Source organism: Haliotis rufescens, unplaced genomic scaffold (genome assembly GCF_023055435.1).
Source record: "Haliotis rufescens isolate VD_foot unplaced genomic scaffold, xgHalRufe1.0.p SCAF_10, whole genome shotgun sequence".
NCBI lineage: Eukaryota > Metazoa > Mollusca > Gastropoda > Lepetellida > Haliotidae > Haliotis > Haliotis rufescens.
The window spans coordinates 4,623,395-4,650,167 of NW_025963780.1; the positions used below are offsets into that span (position 1 = coordinate 4,623,395).

The window sequence follows — 26,773 nt, forward strand, 5'->3', positions numbered from 1 at the left end:
GGCTGAGAACCAGGCAGGGTAACAACAAGTTCCATCTTTTACCGTCTTTTGGTATGGTGTGGCCAGGGGATTGAACCCCGAACCTTACGCTCTCCGGGATAGGCTTTATCCACTAGACCTGGGAGGCGGTTCAATGGGGCAGTCTTACCTGTTGTATCTCTTTGAGAAGGTGGTAGCATGATTGGAGTTACAGAACTTGATGGTGGCCTGCTTATCCGCTTTGACCAGAGAAATGCTCTACAAGAAAAACAGGAAATTATATATGTCTCTATTGTGTTACATCACAGCGTATCGGTGACGATCCAGGGTAGAATAGATCTTCAGCAACCCATACTTGCCGTAACAGTTTATTGTGGGAGGAAAGCTTGAAGTGATGCAGGTCTTAGACGTTTACCACTTTGGTGAAACCTACGAGCACAGGTATGGCGAACTGGGATTCGAACCCACAATCACAGGTTTCTGGCGTGCCCAAGGGATGCAACTCTGCACAGCAAATTGCGGCGCCTTAGACCATTGGACCACCTGTGCCCCCACAGTACTTTAGGCGACTGAGATTCCCGTGCCCCTAATTGTCAAGTAACGTTTTCATACGTTGTGAAAAGCATCAATGTACTTACAAATCACATAATGATTAAGCCATGCCTTTCAACAATCAGTTGGTGGCACACATGCCAATCATTTTACAATACAGTATATAAGCCTGTGACTCACCTCCACTGGGCCAACAGTTTTGCACAGCTGATCTAGGACCTTTTGGGATGTCGATGCTGACAAGTTAGTTATCCGTACGGTCTGCGCACTATTCATCACAATTTTCTGCAAGAAATAAAAAAAAACTTAATAAAACCGTGTGTCTTGTTTCAATTTTGCTTGTTTGCTGCTTTATGCTGTTGCCGACATGATACAGATATACTTATCACAGTGGCCTGAAAATATTTCTGGCTCACGCAAACCAGTGACTGACAGAATGTGCATAATGTCCTACAGTCCTGGCCGAACTGCTATAGTCATTGGGACTACAGTCCGTTTGGTATCCCTTGGTCGGGTAACAGTAGAAACATGGAGGCGTTGTGTGGCCACAGTCGTTGACGAGATAGAGCAACGTTATTGGTCATGAGATGGACAACGGCCAGCAAGTCCAACCTATAATAGTGGCAGGCGGTTCAGGCACCAGCAGTTCCGACAACGAGATCTATGGCATGAGCAAGTCAGATTGCGACTGAAATTATCATGAGACGGCCCCTCTAATGCTCTGTCATTTCCCCTACCACAGAACGTGCAGTGCATGCGTGCTTGCGCTGTGCCTTCCACGGTTTGTCCCCCCTATATGTCATGTACACATTTCTATACAAAATTACATGATAGTTTCTTAAAGAACTTCTTCTGTCATGGGTCTTAAAATAAACAAAATTCAGATTTTGTTGGGTACAGGATATTCATGGTCAAGTACCGTATTGATGTTTCATACACTTTTCTGGATTTCGAGTTATTTTGCAATTCATCGTTCTCATTTGGAGTCAAACGGACTGTAGTAGAAATTTGCCATTATTTAGGGTTTTGCTATATGTTATCATTATAAGGACTAGTGGGCTAAAACTGTTAGTTTCTATCGCTATGCCATGCCTTCCAGAGAGATTTATCTAGATCGGCTCAGATACTGATATTCTGTCCCAAGTTAGCAGCAAATGTAAAATAAACTTGGAATTCCCAAATTTGAATTTTCATGCTATTACAGTTATAACTAACATTGTGGCTTTGTAGAGATGACTGTATTTCACGAATTAAAAGATAAAAAAAAGTTGAATGCAATGTTAATATAAGTCTTAAAATATTTAGGGGAACCTTGCTGGGAATCCTTTATCAATCCTGCTTCAGGGTACAGTGACATGCAATCAGTCAAGCCAGTCACATCCAAATTAACAATCACATCCAATTTAGTCGCCTTCCACAACCATCAATAGGGTGCTTGGGACTCCTTCTAACCTATATGCACATTGGGTTCTTATTTCCAAAAGACCAGTTTCTTCAATTACCAAGTCAGTGCTGCTCCAAATATCATGATCAACAATGCAATTCTAACTCACCCGATTCTGATTTCCTACTGGTTGAGCAACTGCTCCACGACCTCTGCCTTGACTTGCGATACTTGCAGCACCTCGTCCTCGGGCAACAACTTTTCTTGTCTGACCTTCACCGTCACCTTGGCCCTGCACGACTGACCTTGTCTGAGGTGGTGAAGTTATCACTGTATGGTTGTTGCCTGCAGGTTCACCTTGACCTTTGTTTCCAGGGGGGGTAATTTGTCCCCGTCCACCTCCATGCATTTGGCCTCTGCCACGCATGGGTCCACGAACATTGGGCTGACCTCTCATATTGGGCTGACCTCTCATATTGGGCTGACCTCTCATATTTGGCTGACCTCTCATATTGGGTTGACCTCTCATGTTGGGTTGACCTCTCATGTTGGGTTGACCTCGCATGTTGGGTTGACCTCGCATGTTGGGCTGACCTCTCATATTGGGTTGACCTCTCATGTTGGGTTCACCTCGCATGTTGGGCTGACCTCTCATATTGGGTTGACCTCGCATGTTGGGCTGACCTCTCATATTGGGTTGACCTCTCATATTGGGTTGACCTCTCAAATTGGGCTGACCTCTCATATTGGGCTGACCTCTGCCCCGCATCCCATTAGGTCCCATCATATTATTATTCCCTTGCATATTCCCTCTCATGGGCATCCCTCCCCTTCCTCCCATGTTGGGATGTCCATAGCCCCCACGATCAGGTCCCTGCATCATTCCCTGCCCTCGGCCTCCAGGTCCCCCTCGACCCATAGCCTGACCTTGACCTCTATTTGCTGGACCTTGACCCTGAAACCCAGGTTCATGAAATCCTTGGTTCTGGTTTCTCATCACCTCACTGTTGACTTGGCCATTCGGACCTCCCTGATGATGGCCTCTTCCTCGAGCATTCATCTGCCCTCCTCTCATCTGACCATGACCTCTAGATTGACCTTGACCCCTCATCTGTTGACCTCTACCAGCATTCATCTGCTGGTTTCCCTGCTGAGACATTCTGGTATTTTTAGCATGAATAGGTCCGTCTCCACTCATTTGACGTTTCACACCAACATTCTGCCTTCCCTGGTTGTCCATCTGCCTCGCGATCTGCTGTGACTGCTGGTCACCCATCCCACTTGACATCTGACGCATTAGCGGCCCTTGCTGGTTCCCTGACCCCGATAGTCGACGGATAGGCTGACCTCTGCCGATGGTCTGATTGGCCTGTCGGCCTTGTACTGCTTTTGGCTGGACTGCTGGAGATCCTATTGCCTGTATTGGCTGACCTTCTTGTATGCCAGTGTCTTGCCCAGAATCAGAGGAGGGGTCAGCAATGTCATCAATTGTCATTCCTGTGAGAGAAACGGAGTGAGCAAACAAAGTTATTTTCAGGCATGAAAACCTTACCAGTGAAGTTCAATCTTGTTGAATCTTGCTGGCAAAAACGCAATCGTATACTATACTACACAGCATTTTCTAGCAATATGATAGTGGTCTGTAAATAAGGGAGTCTGGACCAGACAATCCAGTGATTGACATCATGAGCATCGATCCACGCTATTGGGATCGATGACATGCATCAACCAAGTCAGCGAGCCTGACCACCCGATCCTGTTAGTCGTCTCTTACGACAAACATAGTCGCCTTTTACCATGAGTATCGATCAACGCAATTGGGATATGATACATGAAATCAACCATTTCACCAATACTGACCACCCGATCCATGTAGTCGCCTCTCACCACAAGCATAGACTGCTGAGGACCTATATTCCTACCTTGAAACCCCACAGACCATTTAATGTTTTCAAATGTGACCCAGGGTACTCATATGGATGTTTAGGTCCCATTACAACTGTAACTGTGCCAATGCCACGCTTATACAAAGGATTTTGAATTCTGCCCTCAATGCTGGTCTTACGTGAACACATCAAATCAAGCCTTCAGTGATATTGTCAATACTTCATTAGTTTGTATATAATCGCTTCTCCATCACCCATGAGTACATGGGAAGATCCGTGAAGAGAACAGGTTTTGTCGTAAAGTTGTCGTAAGAGGCGATTAACTGGATCGGGTGGTCAGGCTCTTCGACTTTATTGATGCATGCATGTCATCGTATCCCAATTGTGTAGATCAATGCTTGTGATATCAATCACTGGACCGTCTAGTCCAGACATAGGAGTTATCTTCCGATTCAGGACTCCTTCCTGACTAAAACTTGATATGTGTCACAACATGTATTCAAGGGTGATGACAGAACATAGAACATAGAACATAGGTACGCATTCCACCACAAAATGAGAAGGAAGTTAATATTGTTTGATGCTGCAGTCCCCATTATTCCATCCATATCCTGGTGGCCTGTGAAGTAATGGTGGCATCAGCAATCATCAATGGCCACACACATGGATAAATCACACATAGTGACGACCTGATCATCATCAGCCTTACGACAACATGGGAGACATGAGGTACTGGGGACCAAGAAAACACTTTAAGTTTATAACATGGAAGACTGGAGACCTATTGTGACCAGGGACTTCTGTAGGTCCACAACGACCTAAGTGACAAGATGCCTATTTTGACCTGGGACTGCTGTAGGTCCACAACAACCTAAGTGACAAGATGCCTATTTTGACCCAGAACTGCTGTAGATTTATCACAACATAGGAGACTGGGGGCTTACCAAGATTTCAACCAAGTACGTGACGTACGATGCCAGTGCTTGGGACCTTCTCTAACCCGCAATCTCCACTGGTCCACAACACTGGGTTCTGGGGACCTATTCTCACCCAGGATCTCAACTTGTCTACAATGCAGGATATTGACACCTCTCAGTGATTCTTGGAAGTTACCTTTCTGGGCCAGCTTCTTCTCAAGTTCCTTCCGCCGTCGGACTGCCTCTAGCCGACGCTTCATTTCCTTCTTCTTGATAATCTCTTCTCGCATCCGCTTCTGTACCTCCAACTTCTTCTTCAACTCCCGAGTTTCATCATCCATTGGCTCTTCCTGTAAATGAATGAGAGAATGTGATGTGTCTAATGCCCTATTTAGCAATATTCCAGCTATATCTCTGCTGGGGACACCAAGAATAGGTTTCACACATTGTACCCATGTGAGGAATCCAACAAGAGTCTTGGTGTGACAAGCCAAAGGCATTTACAAGGCTACTCGACTGCTCCTATTCTAGTAGTGAGTGAGTTGGGTTTCATGCCCCTTTGAACAGTATTTCAGTTACATCACAGTGTCCTTTGTTTGTTTGTTTAAAGCTGCACTCAGCAATATTCCAGCTATGTGATGACAGACTGTAAATGATCGAGTCTGGACCAGACAATCCAGTGATTGACATCATGAGCATCGATCCACACAAATTGGGATACGATGACATGCATCAAACAAGTCAGCAAGCCTGACCACCAAATCCCTTTAGTCGTCTCTTTTACGGCAAGCATGGGTTGCTGAAGACCTATTCTAACCCAGATCCTCACTGTTCTATTCTGGTTCAGATTCATAAAGTAACATCAATGCTAAGGAAGCAAAATGGCTCCCTAATTGCGGAAGCTATGTTTGCAAATGGGTCCAGAGTTCGTGTCCCAATATAATGGGGACATAATACACTGGTTAATGGGGAATGTCCTCAAGTGTGCGCGCTAAATTAACCACTCCAGCACAAGCAATGATCTTCCTGACAACTGCACACCACATAATTCTGGCTAAGGCTGGATTTCTGTACTGCTTGGTTTCAAGGTTTTAGGTAAAAAAATCTTTGTTAAGTGGGAAATAAATATTCAGATTTCTTTTATCTTCTTCCAAACATTATTTCAATACCTTACCATGTCCACAGAGTTGATGAAGTAGGTTTTGTCAGTCTTATAGTATAATACCGTGCGCAAAAAGGTTTCGTGCTGAACATGTAACAATTTTTTAAACAAAGTGAGTGAGTTGGGTTTAACACTGCCAGTTATATCGCAGCGTGTCAGCTTAATGTGGGAGGAAAGCCCGAAGTGATGCAGGTCTCAGATGTTTACCACTTTGGTGAAACCCACGAGCACAGGTATGGTGCAATCAAACCTAGAAACATAATCAGGGCGAACCGGGAATCGAACCCACAATCACAAGTTTCTTGCGTGCCCAAGGGACGCAACTCTGCACAGCGAATCGCTGCGTCCAAGACGACTGGGCCACCTGTGCCCCTTTCTAAACAAAGCATTTTTACAAACCTGTAGAGGTTATGAATTCTCTGATGAAATCCTCCTTGGGGCACTTATTGCATTTTCCTTGCTCAAGAAAATCTATATGACATAGTTGTAACCATTTTCCTTAATAAAAAATGTTACCACACAAAAAACTTCGTTTTTGTATGATATACGACCACCCTTACGGGGCCTCACCCCCAACGGCGCCTCACGCCAGGGGGAGCAACTCTCACCCAAATCACTTTCCATATGTCAAATGCTGATGGAATGTGGGGAGGTGGGTGGCCGTGCCCCAAGGAGGATTTCATCAGAGAATTCATAACCTCTACAGGTTTGTAAAATTCTCTTTCTGATTAAATCCTCCTTGGGGCACTTATTGCATCAAGACAGACTCCCAAAGATAATCTAGGAAGTGGCATCCGTCAGCAACAGGCGTAAATAAATACATCGTATTTGATTATTCAACAGAATAAAATATTGAGTTCAATAAATGGAACCAACCTTATCGTGAGGCACCACCGTCGAAAGGCGGGGGCTAGAGACAGGGCGTGGTCGACCATATATTATGATAAAGCCTGTTTTTGCGGCTTGTCATAAGTTGAGAACTCGAAACACCTCCCACCCCCCCACACTTTTTTTGAACAAGTGATATAAGGGCGTAGATCACGAGAGACCATAACCAGCGCTGAGCTAGGCCAGAGGGTCCCCGAGGATCGAAGGAGTGCGTGCGCAAAATACGAGTATTATCGAGTAGTAAGGACTGATATTTATCGACCGCAGAAGATAAAATCCGGACCATTACTGAGCAGTATAACCGGAAGACTGTCTAAAATCTCGAATGCTCAATCAGCTAGAGATTAGAACTTTGCCCAGTTCGGAGAACTGACTGACCAAACCGAGTACGCTCGCTTGAGAGTTTGTCGAGTTGGTAAGGTTTGATGAATCGTGCTCGGCTGGCTCGAAATAGCCGCGGAGCAGATCTGCTCAATGGGCAGAGCCGCGGCGTACGCTTTTGACGCAGCCACTGCTCTAACCTAATGAGGCTTCAACCTGGTAGGGGGGTCCCTGCCTGTAAGCGTATACGCTGTACAAATGTTTGAAACTATCAACCTCGAGATAGATTGTTTACTCGCAGGTGAGCCAACCTTCCTACCGCAGTAACAGCAAAATAGTTGGTTATCCTTACGGACACCCATATTTCTGCTGATATAGGCCTTGAGAGTCGTGCGGACATCCAAGACATGAGCATGTCTTGCAGTGGTCCCCGACGAGGAAGGCTGTGAAAGAGCAGGTAGCTCAATAGGAGCCGTTCACGTGGAATCGTGTGCGACCCTAGGACGGTAATAGTCCGGTAGACGAAAACTGACTGTCCCGGTGATATTTATCGACCCCATGGAAGACAGTTATATTTGGGATCGGCTGACATAACACGAATGTCGCCTACCCGTCTGCCGGACGTTACCACCACAAGGAACGCCGTCTCCCAGCTCAACAGCTGAAGAGAGAGAGACGACAGATCCCGAAAGGAAGGACCGGACAGCCAATCGAGAATGATTGACAAGTCCCAAGGGGGACTGATCCGCCGGACTGGCGGTCGGATCCTGTCCACACCTGCTAAAAAGCGCTGCACTAATGGGTGTGCACCCAGAAGTGCCCCGTCGACAGGGACGTGAAAAGCTGCGATAGCTGTAGAGTACCCTCGGACTGTTGATGCGGCCAGGCCGTCATCTAGTCGCGACTGGAGAAACTCAAGCACGGATACGAGATCTGCAGAAAAAAGATCTGCAATCCCTCTATCGACACACCAGGGCGCATAGCAGGCCTATCTATCGTACTGAACGTTTGTCGAATCCCTCTGCGAAGCCAGTATTGTGTCTGCAACTCGTGCAGGAATACCGCTCTTCTGGAGGCGATTCCTGACAGTGGCCAAGCCACCCATTGAATCCTGAGATTCGGGTGGAGGGCCCCGTTCTGGGATAGGAGGTCCGGTCGTAAAGGTAATATAACAGGAGGCTGAGCCAGAAACCTGAGTATTACTGGAAACCCACTCTGCGCCGACCAAAGGGGTGCCAGGAGCACAATTAGTCGCGCAGGCTGAGTGCCTAGCTGAGACAGGACCTTGGAAATCAGAGGTACTGGGGAGAATGCCCACAGAACTGTCCGTCCAATCTAGCTGAAAGGCGTCCGGTGCCACCGACCTCGGGTTGTGGACTCGGGAGCAGAACGTTGGTGTCTGGTTATTTAACCCAGACGCAAACAGATCCACCTGTAACGACCTGTATAACAGGGAGAAAATCCTGAATATCCCCGGGTCGAGCCTCCACTCATGAGGAGCGAGGATCCGGCAAGACAGAGCGTCCGCACGGACGTTGTCCACCCCCGGGAGATAAACAGGTAGCACCCTGATATCGTGAGAGTCGCACTATAGTAGGAACTGCCACGTCTTTCGTCGAAGCGACGGATACGCCGTTCCCCCCTGCTTCCGGATGTAAGTCATCGCCGTTTGGTTGTCCATCTCTAGACGAACCACTTGGCCACGAAGCAGATCCGGGAAGCGTTGGAACACCCACCTGACCGCTCACAGTTCTAGCACATTTATATGCAGTTTGATCTCCTGCTGGGACCATAGTCCCGAGGCAGTGTGATCATTCAGAACGCCTCCCCAGCCGGAGAGTGACGCGTCTGTTTGAACTGTGAGAGACGGAACGGGAGTGATTCCCGACCTCGGTCCACCACTGGAGGTGTGTAATGAGCCACTACGGAGTCTCGAGCACAGTGTCGAGATCTTCTGAGTTCGCCCAAAGTCGACGGAGTGCTTGTTGAATGGGACTCATTCTCAAGCGCGCCCGCCAGACCAAATCCACTGTCGCCGCCATGTTGTCCAGTAACTGGAGCCATGTACGAGCAGTGTGACTTGATATCTTGTGACAGAGATACACGTCCTCTCACCGTGTTGAAATTAGCCACTAGGAAGACTAGATTCTGAGTGGGGCTCAGATCTGACTTCTTGAGATTGACCATCCACCCTAGAGTGATCAGAATATCTATCACTTGTTGTGTAGCTATCTGACTCAGGGATTGCAATAGAGCTCTAGTAACCAGTCGTCGAGGTACGGATGGCAGAACCGACCTTTTGACCTGGCCACTTGGGCGGGAATCAACATCAGCTTGGTGAACACCCTCGGGGCCGTGGAGATCCTGAATGGTAGAACCCTGAACTGATAACACCTCCCGTCGAAAGAAAACCTCATGTATTTCTTGAACTCGGGGTGTATTGGTATGTGGAGATTGGCTAACGTCAATAGACTTAAAATACGCCTTTCTCCTGTCTCGACAGTTGAGATCACTGTTTGGTGACTAGGAAACAAGTCGAGTAGAAGCCCTCGCTTTCCTGTCCCTCGGGACCCGGTTCGATCGCAGCTTTCATAAGAAGTGCGTCGACCTCGGCACGGAGGAATTCCGCCTTCTCTCGGGTAGCAGGCACCGGAGTGTGCTTTACCCCGGAAAAGTGGAGGAGCGGATGAGTTTTCCCGATAACTTGCGACTGTGGGTTCACCCAGGGCTCTTCGGGCGCTAATGGGAACCCATCGTTCCCAGCCCCGCGAAAAAGCTGTTGGCCTCGACCAGCTGCCTTGCCCCGGCCCGTGCCTCTCTTGCTCCTCCCGGCGCCCTTATACCTGAAGGAAGCGGCGGCTTCCAAGCAGGTGTGGACGTCTGACCCGTGCGTTAGCGTAGGAGGGGACAATTGGAGAGGCCCGCTTACGCGGTTTTAACGCTTGGTACCTCCAACAAGGCCTTATGAGTCTTTGATGGAAGTATACAATTGAGCAGCCTCTCGGACCACCTGCTGAGCCCCAGGGAAAAGGGTGGCACCCTCTTATACGGCAAAGCAAGTAGGTCTTGGCGTGTGTAAGTCGAGTATTTAGATACCGACATCCACCGCCTGCGCATGCACATAACAGTGCACATCATCTGCGAGGCACAGCTACGAATAGCGTCCCGCGCAAGATAATGTTAGTTGCGCGGCCAACTCCGAAGAGTCGGCCGGCCCCTCTCCCGCTAACTCCCTCTGTACAGCCGACAGATACGCGGAGTGTACGGACACACGGAGCTGTTGGCATGCATTATGATATTGCTCCTCGAAGCATATGTAAGCAGCCTTCAACTCCGCACCGCACACGGGGAAGGGGGGGGGGTGCAACCGCCGGCCCTGCTTGGCCTTAGTCAAGTTGGGTGTCTCCGACTCTGGCATGGGCGCAGCCACCTGAGGCAGTACATGGACAATCCTGTCCCGCACGTGTCTCTGCACCCGGCCCGAGGCCGAGTCCCGGTGCCGAGGTGCCGGAGGTTCAAGGGAACCCACCTGGCACTGGGCTAGGTATCCACTAGTGAAAAGCCTTGGCCTCGGAAGAGGCGTCTGGCTCCGCTAGGGAAAATTGTGCGTCGGTAGTGCACGGGCCGGTGCTGCCACCACTACGCTGGGGAGCGACCTCGAGCCGGAGCCGAAGCTCGGTCTCGGATCGTCCCCGAGACAAAGGGAACCAACCTGGCTCCGGGCTAGGTATCCACTAGTGGACGCCTCGGCCTCGGAAGAGGCGTCTGGCTCCGCTAGGGAAAATTGTGCGTCGGTATTGCACGGGCCGGTGCCAGCCACCACTACGCTGGGGAGCGACCTCGAGCCGGAGCCGGAGCCGGAGCCGGAGCCGAAGCTCGGTCTCGGATCGTCCCCGAGACCAAGGGAACCCCCCTGGCTCCAGGCTACGAATCCACTAGTGAAAGCCTCGGCCTCGGAAGAGGCGTCTGGCTCCGCTAGGGAAAAATTGTGCGTCGGTAGTGCACGGGCCGGCGCCCGCCACCCCTCCGCTGGGGAGCGACCTCGAGCCGGCGCCGAAGCCCGGTCTGAGATCGTCCCCGAGACCAAGTGGCCTGCCTCGGCCGACGCCGGGCATATCACAAGGTCTCGAAGCCGCGTCCGGCGCCGACAACGGGGAAGGCTCGGTCCGCATCTCCTCTCGGAGCTTAGACTTTACCTCCTCCATCATCGACGCCATCTGCGACTTAAGTAACGCAGAAAAGTCTGCCAAAGACAGTGCAGGAGAGGGTGCAGTGCTTACTACGGGGACCCTCGAGCCTTCTCCCCCGTCCCCCGGAGAGGGAGCGGGGGAGACAATCTCGGCAGCTTTTTTACCCTTTTTAGATGGGGATGGGAGGGGGGGATGGGATGTCTTAGTAGATCTGATATCTACCCCCGCCTTTAATAGACCTCTTTAAAGTGGAACAAGTCAACTTGTCTCTTTTTGGGGGCCCCGGGGGGTAAAGGCAATGTCCTCCGCCAGACATATTAGGCAGCGTTCGTGCCTGTCTTAGAACAACCCGTACACAGTTTGAAGGTCTTGTAAACAAGACCGTAATTTCTGAGGTGGGCGGGAAGGGTATCAACGTGTATCAGTGCGATATAAAGATCGGAAAGATACGTGCATAAATTGTGAAACTAGAAGCAAAGGCGTAATGTAGAATGCGATTTGTAACGCGATACTAATAGCCAATGTCGTAGTATAATTATAACACCAAAGGGGCGTGTTACACGCTAAGGTGTAAAAACCCGTAAAAAAGGTAAGTGTAATTTATGAATTAACACACCACCTTGGGTTTTGTAAAGGAAAAAATTGTAGACCAATGCTGTATGATATAACAAAACCCCAAGCCGTTTCTTAATGGCCTTGGTGTTACATGTATCAGCCCGTGGAACTACAATATGGACGCCATTACGGCCATTTGAATTCAAAGGTACCGTGCACGTGGCGTATTATTACAACTCTATAACTTCACAATGCGAGGTATTACGCCTTTGCAATGAAAGAAATGTACCATACATACAGTTTGGTCAGCCATGTTTCTTGTCGAACGATAGATTTCTCTTATTTTTGTCTTGTGTGAAAAATCAACACGTCTGTCTCTTACAGATGACATAAGGAAAGTGATTTGGGTGAGAGTTGCTCCCCCTGGCGTGAGGCGCCGTTGGGGGTGAGGCCCCGTAAGGGTGGTCGTATATCATACAAAAACGAAGTTTTTTGTGTGGTAACATTTTTTATTTAGGAAAATGGTTACAACTATGTCATATAGATTTTCTTGAGCAAGGAAAATGCAATAAGTGCCCCAAGGAGGATTTAATCAGAAAGAGAATGCCTTACCTCAACAAGGCTTTTAGCCTGCTTTGGGCCAGTCATGCCTTCCTCCGATGAGGTGGATATTCTCTTCTGTGGCAATGGGGTGATCACCTTCAGGTTAGAGTTGGTGGTCTGGATCTTGTTCTGAGTGAACATGGGCTTGTTCTGAAGCCTGGAATAAACACACCTTTTAGTTGTGGGAAATACCAACAAGAATTGAAGAACATTGTGCTCATCCTTTAGCTGCAACCAAAAATCTACCTTCCTCCTGATTTACAAAATATCCCACGAGCAGTGTTTGAAATAAGCACCTGCCCGAAGACCTGTGTCAGGTAGAGTGAGTGAGTGAGTGTGTATGGTTTTACGCCACTTTTAGCAATATTCCAGCAATATCATGGCGGGGGACACCAGAAATTGGCTTCACACATTGTACCCATGTCGGGAATCGAACCTGGGTCTTCGGCGTGACGAGCGAACGCTTTAACCACTAGGCTGAGGCTATCCGACCGCCCCTGAGGCAGGTAGATCTAGTGCCGCGCACATGGTTTCAAATCTGCATGATCCTCATGGCCTGCAGTAACGTGTCAATTTGTTTGTCTTGTTAAACTGCAGTTTTTTAAATGAAGGCCTGAAGAGTTTAGTCAGGGCCTGCAGCTTCTAAAGTCTGTGGGTCCTGATGGCAGCCTGACAATACAGTTTATTCAAACACTGCCCAAAAGCTACGAGGTTACAGATTATCTCTTCCCAATGAAAGACTGTAAATGTCTAGCCTTCACGAGAGAATGACAATTCATGAAGGACAGACGGTCCTTAATTCGGAGTAGAGAAAGCATTATTCGGTACATTACCCATTTTCTTTGTGGTTGAGAAAATGCTTTTTGTCACAAGTAGAAATGTAAGCTCAAATCAACATACTGTGACTTTACCCATGAAGATCCCAGTTAGAATAGGTCTTCAGCAACCCATCCAGAGAAGCATCTATGCTTGTCGCAAGAAGCAACTGACATCATCGGGTGGTCAGGCTCGCTGACTTGGTTGATGCATGACATGGCATCCATATTGCATGGATCAATGCTCATGATGTCAATCACTGGATTGTCTGGTCCAGTCTCAATTATTTACAGACCTCCATTATTTGGTTGGAATATTGCTAAGTGCAGTGTTAAACAAAAAACTAACAAACAAAGTAAGTGACTTTGTTGAAATGTGCCTCTGTTCACCCAAAAGCAAATGGGTACCTGGCTCTCCTAGACACCTTGGGTTGTATACTCCCTAGGGAGCTGAGAATAAGAGTACCCTGATCCACCGGCTGGCTATGAGCATACCAGCAGCCATGGAATTAGGCCTGACTGTAAGGCATTAATTATTATTATTTATAGCTAAAATGGATAGAATTATCATAAAAACGCCCGCATGTTATCAGAAATGAGCGGGCCACTGTAACTTGATTATGCCCTCATATTGCTTAACGATGGGCCATTATCACGCCTGTTGTTAGGTGACGTCATAGGATAGGGATAGGTGACGTAACGTTCAATAGTGACGTCATCTGGTTTGTTCTATGACGTTTCCATATTTGTAAAAGTGGGTCAGTGACATTCGTGTTGATTGCAGTAAATGTTTCAAAACCGATATTGTTGTTTCTATTTATTTGATAACAAATTCCATCCATTTTAGCTATAATAACGGTAACGCTATTTTTCAGGGCATTATCATTTGCAGAAGCCCTCGGTCTTTTCAACTGCCCTCCTTCGTCGGGCAGTTAATGGAAGACCTCAGGCTTCTGCAAATGATAATGCCCTGAAAAATAGCGTTACCCTTATATTAATGTTCATTATCATATACACACCTATTTCCTGCACTTCCCTGCTGCCCTATTCTTCCCTGTTGCTGAAGGCGATTTCCAGTCTGACTTGTTTGAATTTGCTGGTTGTTATGCCCTAGGTGACCTCCAGACTGCTGATGGCGCTGACCCTGAACTTGACCTTGACCTTGAAGGCCATGGGGTTGCATTTGGTGTCGAGGGCCTCGAGGTTGGAATCCTGTTTGCTGTTGAAAGTTTTGAGGTCTGACATTTTGTTGAACGGGGGACCTGTTGAAGTTCTGGTTTGGATTTCGGTTCACGATTGGCTGATGTTGGTTTGGAGCACGGTTGAAGCTGTGTATCTGCTGGTGTTGGAGATGCTGTTGGGGAGGAGGAGGCATCAGCTGTTGCTGTTGGAACTGCTGGTTGTGGCCTGGTTGCTGGAAGCGTTGCTGCTGGTTGCTGGTGGTCGGAATAATGGAACCTGGCTGCTGTTGCTGAACCAAGGGCTGATGATACCTCGGCTGACCTGGAGTGAGTGAGTGAATTTGGTTAAAGGCGCTGTGGGTGAGGTGAGGTGAGGTGAGGTGAGGTGAGGTGAGGTGAGGTGAAATAAAGTTTAATGTCACGTTCAAAGTTATTGCACCTATATAGCGATGTGCGTGCATGTGTGCTTGCACTAGTCAGGACCAATGCTGATTTTATAGTACTAGGCTGAGATACCATTGCGCAGTTAACATGAATAGCCAACTCAGGCACGTTAGACTGACTCCGAGCCGACCAGTCCTTGTTTAAGCCCCTGAATGCTGAGTGCCAGGCTTTTCTGGATGACACAGCCGGGGATTGAACCTCAAACATTCTGCTCTCTGGGCTGACCCTCTACCACTTGACCATGGCAGCGGTCTAAAGATGCTTAAACTGTGAGTGAGTGAGTGAGCGAGTTGGGTTTAACCCCGCTTTTAACATTATTCAAGTTATATCACAGCGTGTCAGCTTAATGTGGGAGGAAAGCCCGAAGTGATGCAGGTCTCAGACGTTTACCACTTCAGTGAAACCCACGAGCACGGGTATGGAGCTGACCAACCTAGAAACATAATCAAGGCGAACTGGGATTCGAACCCAAAATCATAGGTTTCTGGCATGCCCAAGGGACGCAACTCTGCACAGTGAATCACGGTGCCTTAGACGACTGGGCCACCTGTGCCCCCATGCTTGAACAGTATTGTCACCAGTAGCATGATATGTAATCTTAGGAGAAAAGCCTGAAGTGATGCAGGTGTTACATGTTTACTACTTTGGTGAAACCCACAATCAAAGGAAATCCTTGAATATTAACAGGGCAAATATGAAATTCAAACCCATGATCATAGGATTCTGTCCTGCCTAAGGGGAATAACTCTGCACAGCAAATTGTGGTCCCATAGACTGGCCTGGAATCCAAGAAACCTATTCCACTTTCGCAAAAAGTATTAACTGATTATCATAATCATCATGTTGTTGGAAGCAATTGTAAAATTGTCCTCAATATATGTCAGGAACTTGAAATGTCCAAATGTCTTTACATTTTACAAAGCAGAAGTGAACTGTCTTACCTGGGGGTCCCTGGGGTGAGAGTAGGGGCCTCGGCTGTGCCGGGTGAGGGCTGGAAACTGACAACAGTGGCTGGGGCGTCTGGGGGTATGGCTGGTGGAAGCCAGGTGCTGCAACAAATAATTGGTAGAGTTAGGTTGAATTGAGCGGTATTTCACTCATCAGGTGTGTCAGCTTGATGTGGGGGAAAGTCCAGTTGATGCAGGTCCTAGATGGTGATCACTCTGGTGAAGCCCATAAGCATGAGTTTGGTGCTGACTGACCCAGGATTGTAATAAGGGCGAACCTGGGATTTGAACCCATGATTAGCAACGCTCCACATTGTCGGGGTCTGTTGTAAGGTAAATCTCACGAGTCTGATAGTCTGATTCCCATTGCTACACTAAGTCAGTACCAGACAATCCAGTGATTGACATCATGGGCATCGATGCAATCAACCAACACACCAAACCACCTGATCCAATCACTGGTTTGTCTGGTCCAGAATATTTAGAGGTGAGGTGAAATGGGGTTTAACGTCGCATCCAAGATTATTGCACTTATATAGCGATGTGCATGCACGTGTGTGTGTGTGTGTGTGTGTGTCCGTGTGTGTGTGTGTGTGTGTGTGTGTGTGTGTGTGTGTGTATGTGTGTGTGTATGTGTGTGTGTGTCCGTGTGTGTGTGTGTGTCCGTGTGTGTGTGGCTGCTTGTACTAGACCAGACTGATGTCGATTTAGAGTGCTAGATCATTGAGATACCATGCCACAGTTTAACATGAATACCCCACTCAGACACAGTATACTGACTCCGAGCCGACCAGTCCTTGTTTTAACCCCTTAATGCCGAGCGCCAGACAGGGTAACAACAAGTACCATCTTTTAACATCTTTTGGTATGATGCGGCCGGGGATCGAACTCCGGACCTTCCGCTCTACCACTAGACCACGGAGGCGGTCTCAGAATATTTAGAATTTGATCAATTACAGGTTGCAGTGATACAGCTGGAATATTGCTATCTGCAGCGTAAAGAATAAACCAGCTTACCCCCTGAGTGTTGTGGATGAGAGGGTTGGGTCATCAATGGCTGTGGCTGACTGGGGCCTGTCTGCATGAGAGGCGTGACCATAGGCTGGGCATGTGGGGGGCCAGTCTGCTGGGAGGGATAGGATCCTTGCTGGGGCGGGTGGTGCTGTGGCTGCTGCTGCTGTTGGGGCTGATGTTGTTGCTGATGCTGCTGCTGATGCTGTTGGTATTGGGGGTTCTGTGCCGTGTGGACTATAATTTACAGGGACATTCATTGAACACATTGAATATAATTCAAAAACATTATATTAGATATTTGTAAAATCTCAATATCTTACAGTTGTATACTTATCCTGCATTACTCCTGCATTCACTGCTTACGACAACAAGGACAGTGCAACAGCGATGGTCCTGGGTGAATAATTAAAGTTGTTGTTCTGAGGTCCCACTTTTACTGACCACCGCCGCTGTCCTGTGACCTTGATGACACCTAGGGTCACCTTCTCCACATCATTGCCTGTCGCCCGAGATCTTAGAAAAACATACTTTTGAGGCCAAAGTGGGGAGGGAAGTCTGCGACAGGGGGGCCTTAAACATTGTAATGCAGGATAAGTATATAAATGTAAAAAATATTTAGATTTCACTAATTTTTTTACTTAACCTGCATTACTCCTTAATGCATCTGTATCGGACGGTTTGGAGGCGGCTAAACCTTCAGAATACAGAAACCTCAATTATTCACACCAGGAAATACGACACCAGTTGGTCGATAAATCGTGAAGCAGAAAAGTTCAGAAAAATGCCATTACGGTAGGGTTGTTCAAATATCAAATCGATTGAACATTGGAATTAAAGAGAAATTCCCAATATACATTAAATAAAAAAGAAAAAGAAAAGCTAATTAGTTAATTCTTTACTGACAACATCATAGAGCCGGCGATGACAAACAAGATTGTCTAATATTCTCCCACTGGCAGAAACCGAGCAACTGGAAGTCGGCTGGCTCTGCATAGAGCTAGTTCATTATTTGCGTTGGGGGTTGGTAAACTGCTGGGCTACATCCAGAGGGCCTAAACTTTGCACGCATTCCACGTCCTCAAGAGGCACATCGCGAAGATAATGACTAATGAAAACTGTGTGTGACCTCCAAATCTGGTAGTAGATTTTAGCAATAAAATCCCAGGATAACACGAGATGTAACGTTCCGTGCGTTCCATGCTCAAAGCGAACCCGGGTGATGTCGATCACATCTGGTTCGCTCACCCCTGCCGCTGTGGCTGATGTCAAGAGAAACATTGTTTTCTTGGTGAGGTTATAAAATGAGGTTGCAGAGAGGGGCTCAAAGGGGGAAGGGCCTTGCAAACCTCGAAGTAGAACGTTCAAGTCCCAAGCAGGTGGGCGGAACTTGGCCTTCTGATCCTCAAGCCTGAATGAGCGTAGTAGGGCCTGTAGTTCCCTGACCTTACTCATCTTGTGATTTTCCGGAACTGTAAACACTGAGTTAAGTGCAACCAAATAGGTAGTAATGGTGCTACCTTTCAAGTGTCTTAGGGTACGCAAATATAGGAATCTCCATTTAAAAAGCCTGACGAGTCAGACCAATGTTGACGCACTCGCTAAGACAGCGATCTGCTTTGGTGTGTAGTGCCTCCTCTATCAGAAGGCTTTAGGCGCAGGTGTAGGCGAAACACTTCTGGAACAGCGATAAGCTGATCATGTGTCAGGTACACTGTAAGCCCTAGGGCTGATGTCACTGTAGTGGCCTTGACTGGTAGACAGACGCTGCGCTCGGCCCAGGTTTATGAGACACAATGCTCATCGGTGACGACTGGATCATTGAAGAAGCGCTTAGACCATTGTTCAATTAGTGTTCGAGAACGGTGTTGACGAATGAGCATGATCTGCTGCGCTGGGTATTTTGGAACAGTGCTAAGATGATCATGCGTCAACTGCGTAACATTGCGTAACTGATGTTATTGTGGGGGCGCTTGGGTAGGCGCAGGTAACTGAGACACAATGCTCATTGGTATTGACCAAATCATGGCTTACATCTGCACTTCCCCCATCAAAGCGTCTTGAGACACTGATGCTGGTGCCGGCGTCACAGATTTAGCCGATCTGGATGTCTCAGTTACGATACTCACAAAATCCTCCGGTATTGTTGATGTCAGCGAATGGTGCACTTCTGCAGTCACAGTTACAAAGATAACGGCTGCGTGGTAATCAGGGGTCCGGAAAATTTAAAATTCCAATCGGACATTTGCATTTAGGCCACGCCCCCTTCAAATAACGTATTTTAGGACGACTTTTCACACACATTACAAGTTGTTACGTATTCATAATATGATGAATTATGAATTGTTTCAATTTAAATTGTTAATTCACTGGACAATTAATAACAAATAATATCATTTTAGATATACATGGAAACCATACGTTTGTTTCTGTTATAATAACGATCTGTTAACGTAGTGAATGGTCTAATTAATATTCATGAGTTATATTCATGAGTCTGCTCAAGTGTACGCGTTGTAACATTTGGATCGAGGCTATTATCCCATATTTGGTTATCACGTGACCTCACGGGAAAAGTGTTTTTTTAAACTAAAGATTATTTAAAAACAAGACAGATAATATAATCACAAATACTAAAATATCGTTGATAGCAATAATTATTTGAATACTTTTTTCATCTGTACTTAATTATTGACCATAAAAAAATGATATCGATCGTCACAGAAAGCAAAATGGCGGTCAATCAAGATTCAATATACGACTAGCTACTGAAATTAAATAAAATCTGCAAATCCTCATTGTATGTCAACCAAGTGAAAGTCGATAGCCACGACTTACAAATGATCGTCCAGACTTTGAGGGTTTGCCAGATCCGCTCGACTGATCTGCATCGGTCGACTGTCTATCGTCACGCTTTCGCTACTTGTCTGAGGTTACGTATCGTAGCATTGTGAGGATAATGAGGTACATCGATGATGCAAGGTATTTATGTACAGTTGTAAACACCTTTCACTCAAATTAACAAGATGTTCTCAGTAATTAATCCTCAATTAATCAGTGTCAACTCAGTTTATTGCCTATTACAGTGATTGACCGATTGGACTATCATGTAGGTACGTTGTATTTACAGCAATCAAAACAAACATAGCTTGTCAGTGTAGATAATCTTCATTGTGTTACAACTGCAGACAGAAACTGCTCAGTCCTAACTGTTGATCATGTCCGGTCAAAATTTAAGAATGTCTGGACAATACTTTTGAAAATGTCCGGACAGAAAAATTTAAATGTCCGGTAAGCAATATTTAAACCGGACATTTGAGATTCCCAATCGGACATGTCTGGCGCATATGACAGTTTCCGGACCCCTGGTAACACAATTCAAAATGACTGCGAACAGCATACACGGCAGGTAAAAGTCCTTTTACGCCTAATTAATTCACATAAAACTACTCAACATGGTGAAAGTAATATGAAAAGAATACATCACCTATCGCAGATCAATTTTAGAATTGTAGATGAAACCTGAAGGTCACCACAGCGTGACAAGCAGTGATGTGAAGAAGGTGACCTTAGGTGTCATCAAGGTCACAGGACAGCAGCGGTGGTCAGTAAGCGGGACTTCAGAACAACAACATTATTTCTTCACCCAGGACCATCGCTGTTGCACTGTCCTTCTTGTTGTCGTAAGGTAAGCAGTGAATGCATTAAGGAGTAATGCAGGAGAAGTAAAAAATATGTCATTTTGTTTACAGTTCACACTCACCTATCTCTTTGAAAATGCAACTTCACTTTACTGACATTGAACTGTTGTGTATCAGTGACTGAAATCTTGTAAATAGTCAAATCTGGTCCTGAACCAGTCGCATGACATCAAGAGCAACAATCCGTACCATCAAGTTATGGCAAAGGTGGTTGGTTGTTTGGTATGTTGTTTAACGCCGCACTCAGCAATATTCCAGCTATATGACGGCGGTCTGTAAAAAATCGAGTCTGGACCAGACAATCCAGTGATTGACATCATGAGCATCGATCCACGCAATTGGGATCGATGACATGCATCAACCAAGTCAGCGAGCCTGACCACCCGATCCCGTTAGTCCCTTTTAGGAGAGCGGTATTAAACAACAAACTAACAAAACATCTGTTGTCACTATTCAGACTTGTAATGTTTCAGTGTAAACCTGAAAATGACACATCGACAAGAAGTCCCATTTTGCAAAGACACAAACTCCAATCGTCAACAGTGGATGGTTGGTTGGTTTGTTGTTTAACGCCGCACTCAGCAATATTCCAGCTATATGATGGCGGTCTGTAAGTAATCGAGTCTGAGCATCGATCCATGCAATTGGAATCGATGACATGCATCAACCAAGTCAGCGAGCCTGACCACCCAATCCCGTTAGTCGCCTTTTACGACAAGCAAAGTCACCTTTAACGGCAAGCATGGGTTGCTGAAGACCTATTCTAACCCGGAATCTTCACGGGTCCGTCAACAGTGACAGCTCCATACCTGGATATGGCTGTGATACTTGATGTTGAGGAGGTTGGTACTGGCCCTGCACCGGAGCCTGGGACTGAGGTTGCCATGATTCGGATGCTGGAGGCTGGAAGGGGGATACCTGTGGGAAGACACAAATGTTACAACCCAGTTAGCGTTGTCTTACTCTGCAGTAAGCAATATGCTAGCAATATCACACAACTGCTAATAAATCACTGAGTTTGGCTCAAAAAACTTTATTTTAAAACACAACCATGTTACATTTAAACCCCTTTTCACCTGTTGAAGAATACCCCCGAAACCTCTTCTCACCTGTTGGAGAATACCTCACAACATCCCCCAAACCTCTTCTCACCTGCTGAAGAATACCCCCCAAATGTGTTCTCACCTGCTGAAGAATACCTCCTAACATCCCCCAAATCTCTTCTCACCTGCTGAAGAATACCCCCAAAACCTCTTCTCACCTGTTGAAGAATACCCCCGAAACCTCTCTCACCTGCTGAAGAATACCCCCTAAACCTCTTCTCACCCGTGGAGCAACACCCCCTATTTCTCACCTGTGGAGCAACACCCCCTATATCTCACCTGTGGAGCAACACCCACTATTTCTCACCTGTGGAGCAACACCCCTATTTCTCACCTGTGGAGCAACACCGCCTATTTCTCACCTGTGGAGCAACACCCCCTATATCTCACCTGTGGAGCAACACCCCCTATTTCTCACCTGTGGAGCAACACCCCTATTTCTCACCTGTGGAGCAACACCCCCTATTTCTCACCTGTGGAGCAACACCCCCTATATCTCACCTGTGGAGCAACACCCACTATTTCTCACCTGTGGAGCAACACCCACTATTTCTCACCTGTGGAGCAACACCCCCTATTTCTCACCTGTGGAGCAACACCCCTATTTCTCACCTGTGGAGCAACACCCCCTATATCTCACCTGTGGAGCAACACCCCTATATCTCACCTGTGGAGCAACACCCCCTATTTCTCACCTGTGGAGCAACACCCCCTATTTCTCACCTGTGGAGCAACACCCCCTATTTCTCACCTGTGGAGCAACACCCCTATTTCTCACCTGTGGAGCTACAACCCTATTTCTCACCTGTGGAGCTACAACCCTATTTCTCACCTGTGGAGCTACGGCAGCGGGCTGGGGATGAGGCATCTGAGGCGGCTGATACACATCAGCGGGGCCTCGCTGCGTCGCCCATGATGTGTTGGTTGATGCTGGCTGGGGTGCGGGTGCCCGTGCCCGGAAGTGGGGGTTAATAAGAATCTTCCTGGACGAGGGCTGCGAGGACTGCGGAGGCTGGGTGGCGGAAGGCAGTGCTGGCTGCTGACTGCTGTCAATACTGGGGTGAGCTGCATGTGCAGAGTGAGGCAGGACATGAGATTGAAGTGGCGGCTGTTGATGCTGGAAAAATAGAGAACAAATATTCCCAGGTCATAGATGTAACAGGTAACATGCAAAAATAAATTCACAAGATAACCACAGTCTGTATCCACTCTCCATCAAATGGCACCAGTTCTCTATCTGGTATATACGCATGCCAAGTTTCATGAAAAACAAGAGAATAGATATTGACCTCAGTTCAAACCCAATTAAGTCTCAGTCCATTTTCCTCCCAAAATATACCCCCAAATCATAAAAATGAAATATCCCTTTAAAGGAACAGACACAAATTCACTGACTGATTGACACCTGTGAACAGTTTCATGAAGGATAAACACGGGGTTTGGGAGTTTTGGTCCGGAAACAAACCCCAACAACACTTTAGGTGAGGTGAGGTGAAATTGGGTTTTATGTCGCGTCCATGATTATTGCACGTATATAGCGACGTGCAAGCATGTGTGTGTGTATCTGGCTGCTTGTACTAGACCGGACTGATGCCGATTTATAGTGCTAGCTCACTGAGATACCATGCCACAGTTTAACATGAATACCCCACTCAGACACAGTATATTGACTCCGAGCCGACCAGTCCTTGTTTTAGCCCCTTAATGCAGAGCGCCAGACAGGGTAACAACAAGTACCATCTTTTAACGTCTTTTGGTATGACGCGGCTGGGGATCGAACCCCGGACCTTCCTCTCTCCAGGCGGCGCTCTACCACTAGACCACAGAGGCAGTCCCAACAACACTTTAACTAAAGGATTAATTTCCAATGAAAAAAGAAATAAATAAAACTAAGCCCTAAAAAGTAAGAGGCACCAGAATGGGCTCAGGTAACAGTATCTCACTGTTCGTTTGTTGTTGTTTTTTTGTTGATTAACGCCACTCTCAGCAATATTCCAGCCATATGATGACTGTCTGTAAATAATCAAGTCTGGTCCAGACAATCCAGTGATTGAAATCAGGAGCAACAAACCACACAATTAGGATACAATAACATGCATCAACCAAGTCAGCAATCAGACCACCCAATCCTTTAAGTCACCTTTAAGGCAAGCATGGGTGGCTAGACCCGATTTTCAGAATGTAGTCATTCAGACAATATGCAACACGGTACTGCATATAAGTGAGTCCAACTGTAACTTTACCATACCTGAGGTTGCGCTAAGTGTTGTGCATGAGGTTGATGAAGATGCTGATGAGGCTGCTGCTGGTGCTGGTGTTGTTGATGATGCTGCATGTGGTCTGGGGGTCCTTGTTGGTGTGGTGGCTGATTCCAAGCCTGTCTGGGAGGACCAAACCTCTGTTGTGGATTGAATGCCTGCTGCTGTTGTCCATGTCCTCCTTGAGGCCGGAACTGTTGCCAGGGCCCTCTTGGCCCGAACTGACCTCGACCTCTTGGGCCCTGGTGTCGCCACTGACCCCCACGACCTCGACGACCTTTCTGGTTGCTCGACAAGAACTGGTCAATCTCCTGCTGCTGTTCTTCACTTATTTCTGAAGTCAGGAAAGTAAAGATAAACACAACCCTAATCAATCTTTGAACAAAATATTCCAAAGTCTTTGAACAAAATACTCCACTACAAGAGCACAGCGTGGGTTACTGTCTGTGTCATGACAAGTTTACTCCTTGACAAGGAAGAAGGACTTTACACTGAAGTAACTAATGTGACAACATGCAAGAAGACATGGCAACAAGTACTATCATTCTCTATCAATATTTTAAAAACCAACTTATTATCGTTCTGTTGTTCCACCAGTCTTCATTACGATTGTTTGGGCAAAGGGCACAAGGAACATAAAATCAGACCGGTTGTTGGTAGAAGTCCAAATACATCAGGTGAATTGTGTTTTTATTTTCCAGTGGGAACCCAGGTCATGTTTTTTTTTTTTACAAAACCAGTAAATAATTTAATCTGGCCTGGAGAAATAATGCAAGTATTATGACAGGGGAAGTGTATACATACGAAACCATGAAGTATCGACAATGGTGTTACTAATTCCCTACAGTGTAACTTTGAATCTCTGGGCAGGGATGCAACTAAACCGGAAATGTTGAATAGTGATAACATGCGACCCTCAAATCAGACTGACGGTCTATTAGTGAGTGAGTGAGTGGGTGAGTTTGGTTTAACACCGCTATTAACAGTATTCCAGTTATATCACGGCATGTCAGCTTAATGTGGGAGGAAAGCCCGAAGTGATGCAGGTCTAAGACGTTTACCACGAGCACGGGTGTGATGCTGACAAACCTAGAAACATAATTGGGGCGAACCAGGATTCGAACCCACAATCATAGGTTTCTGGCGTGCCCAAGGGACGCAACTCTGCACAGCGAATCACGGTGCCTCAGACGACTTGGCCACCCGTGCCCCCCGACGGTCTATTAGCAGATTAAACATAAAGATACCTTTAACACTAGACAAACTGACTTGGGCTGTGCCAAGTTGCATAACTGCCAGACTTACCGAGAGTCTCTGGAATGTCCTGTCTTGACTTGGTGGTCGCAATGGTTATGATGTTGGACCTCTCGGACTTGAACCTGCCTCGGCCTGACTCCCCATCGCTGTCACTCTCACTGTCACTCTCCTCCTGCAGCTCCTGAGTGGTCTGAGTCTCATCACCCTGGATATAACAATAAGGGACGTCATGGTATATCCAGGTGAAGTTCACATACATATAACCATAGCTAACGTGGGGTGATATTGGGTTTAACGGCGCATCCAAGATTATTGCACTTCCATAGCGACATGCATGCGAGTGTGGCTGCTTGTACTAATTCGGACTGATGCTGATTTATAGTGGTAGCTCACTGAGATACCATGCCACAGTTTAACATGAATACCCAACTCAGACACAGTATACTGACTCCGAGCCGACCAGTCCTTGTTTAGTCCCTTAATGCCGAGCCCCAGACAGGGTAACAACAAGTACCATCTTTTAACGTCTTTTGGTATGATGCGGCCGGGGATCGAACCCCGGACCTTCCACTCTCCAGGTGGACGCTCTACCACAAGACCACGGAGACGGTCCATTTCATAAGTAATCCACTTGATTCTCACTGTAGTTGTTCCTTATGACAAACATGAGGTACTGCGGTCCTACTGTGCTCTGGGATATCTCAGAGAGATAAACATGGGGTACTGCGGTCCTACTCTGCTCTAGGATTTCTCAGAGAGATAAGCATGGGGTACTAGGGTCCTACTCTGCTCTAGGATCTCTCAGGGAGATAAGCATAGGATACTGTGGCCCTATATCGGGATCCCATAGAAACAAGCATGAGATACTGGGGACGTATTCTACTTCAGGATCCCATAGAGAAACATGTATGGGGTACTGTTGGAAATGAGCATGGAGAATCTTGGACCTATTCTAGCCCTGAATCCTCTGTTGGAAACAAGCAAGGAGAATCTTGGACCTATTCTAGCCCTGAATCATCTGTTGGAAACAAGCAAGGAGAATCTTGGACCTATTCTAGCCCCGAATCCTCTGTTGGAAACAAGCAAGGAGAATCAAGGACCTATTCTAGCACTGAATCCTCTGTTGGAAACAAGCATGGAAAATCAAGGACCTATTCTAGCACTGAATCCTCTGTTGGAAACAAGCATGGAAAATCATGGACCTATTCTAGCACTGAATCCTCTGTTGGAAACAAGCAAGGAGAATCAAGGACCTATTCTAGCACTGAATCCTCTGTTAGAAACAAACATGGAGAATCTTGGACCTATTCTAGCACTGAATCCTCTGTTGGAAACAAGCAAGGAGAATCTTGGACCTATTCTAGCCCTGAATCATCTGTTGGAAACAAACATGGAGAATCAAGGACCTATTCTAGCCCTCAATCCTCTGTTGGAAACAAGCATGGAAAATCAAGGACCTATTCTAGCACTGAATCCTCTGTTGGAAACAAGCAAGGAGAATCAAGGACCTATTCTAGCACTGAATCCTCTGTTGGAAACAAGCAAGGAGAATCTTGGACCTATTCTAGCCCTGTATCCTCTGTTGGAAACAAGCAAGAAGAATCTTGGACCTATTCTAG

The 26,773-nt window shown here is 46.8% G+C and overlaps 1 protein-coding gene across 5 annotated transcripts in view; it reads right to left on the bottom strand.

Annotated features, from left to right (window-relative positions):
- Positions 1-26,773, bottom strand: part of LOC124145510 (RNA-binding protein 33-like) — a 52,751-nt gene that overhangs the window by 17,394 nt on the left and 8,584 nt on the right. For all 5 annotated transcript variants that reach the window (XR_007218800.1, XR_007218799.1, XR_007218797.1 and 2 more), the window contains exons 7-18: positions 25,203-25,359; positions 23,888-24,231; positions 22,472-22,756; positions 21,346-21,454; positions 16,842-17,072; positions 15,819-15,926; positions 14,272-14,755; positions 12,447-12,594; positions 4,915-5,068; positions 2,085-3,412; positions 712-816; positions 149-237 (exon numbers count right to left, since the gene is read on the bottom strand). Coding sequence is in view for 2 of the 5 variants with exons in the window: in XM_048386631.1 (XP_048242588.1) it covers positions 149-237; positions 712-816; positions 2,085-3,412; positions 4,915-5,068; positions 12,447-12,594; positions 14,272-14,755; positions 15,819-15,926; positions 16,842-17,072; positions 21,346-21,454; positions 22,472-22,756; positions 23,888-24,231; positions 25,203-25,359 (3,542 nt within the window). In the remaining 3 variants the exon portion in view is untranslated. The remainder of the gene's footprint in view (positions 1-148; positions 238-711; positions 817-2,084; positions 3,413-4,914; positions 5,069-12,446; positions 12,595-14,271; positions 14,756-15,818; positions 15,927-16,841; positions 17,073-21,345; positions 21,455-22,471; positions 22,757-23,887; positions 24,232-25,202; positions 25,360-26,773) is intronic.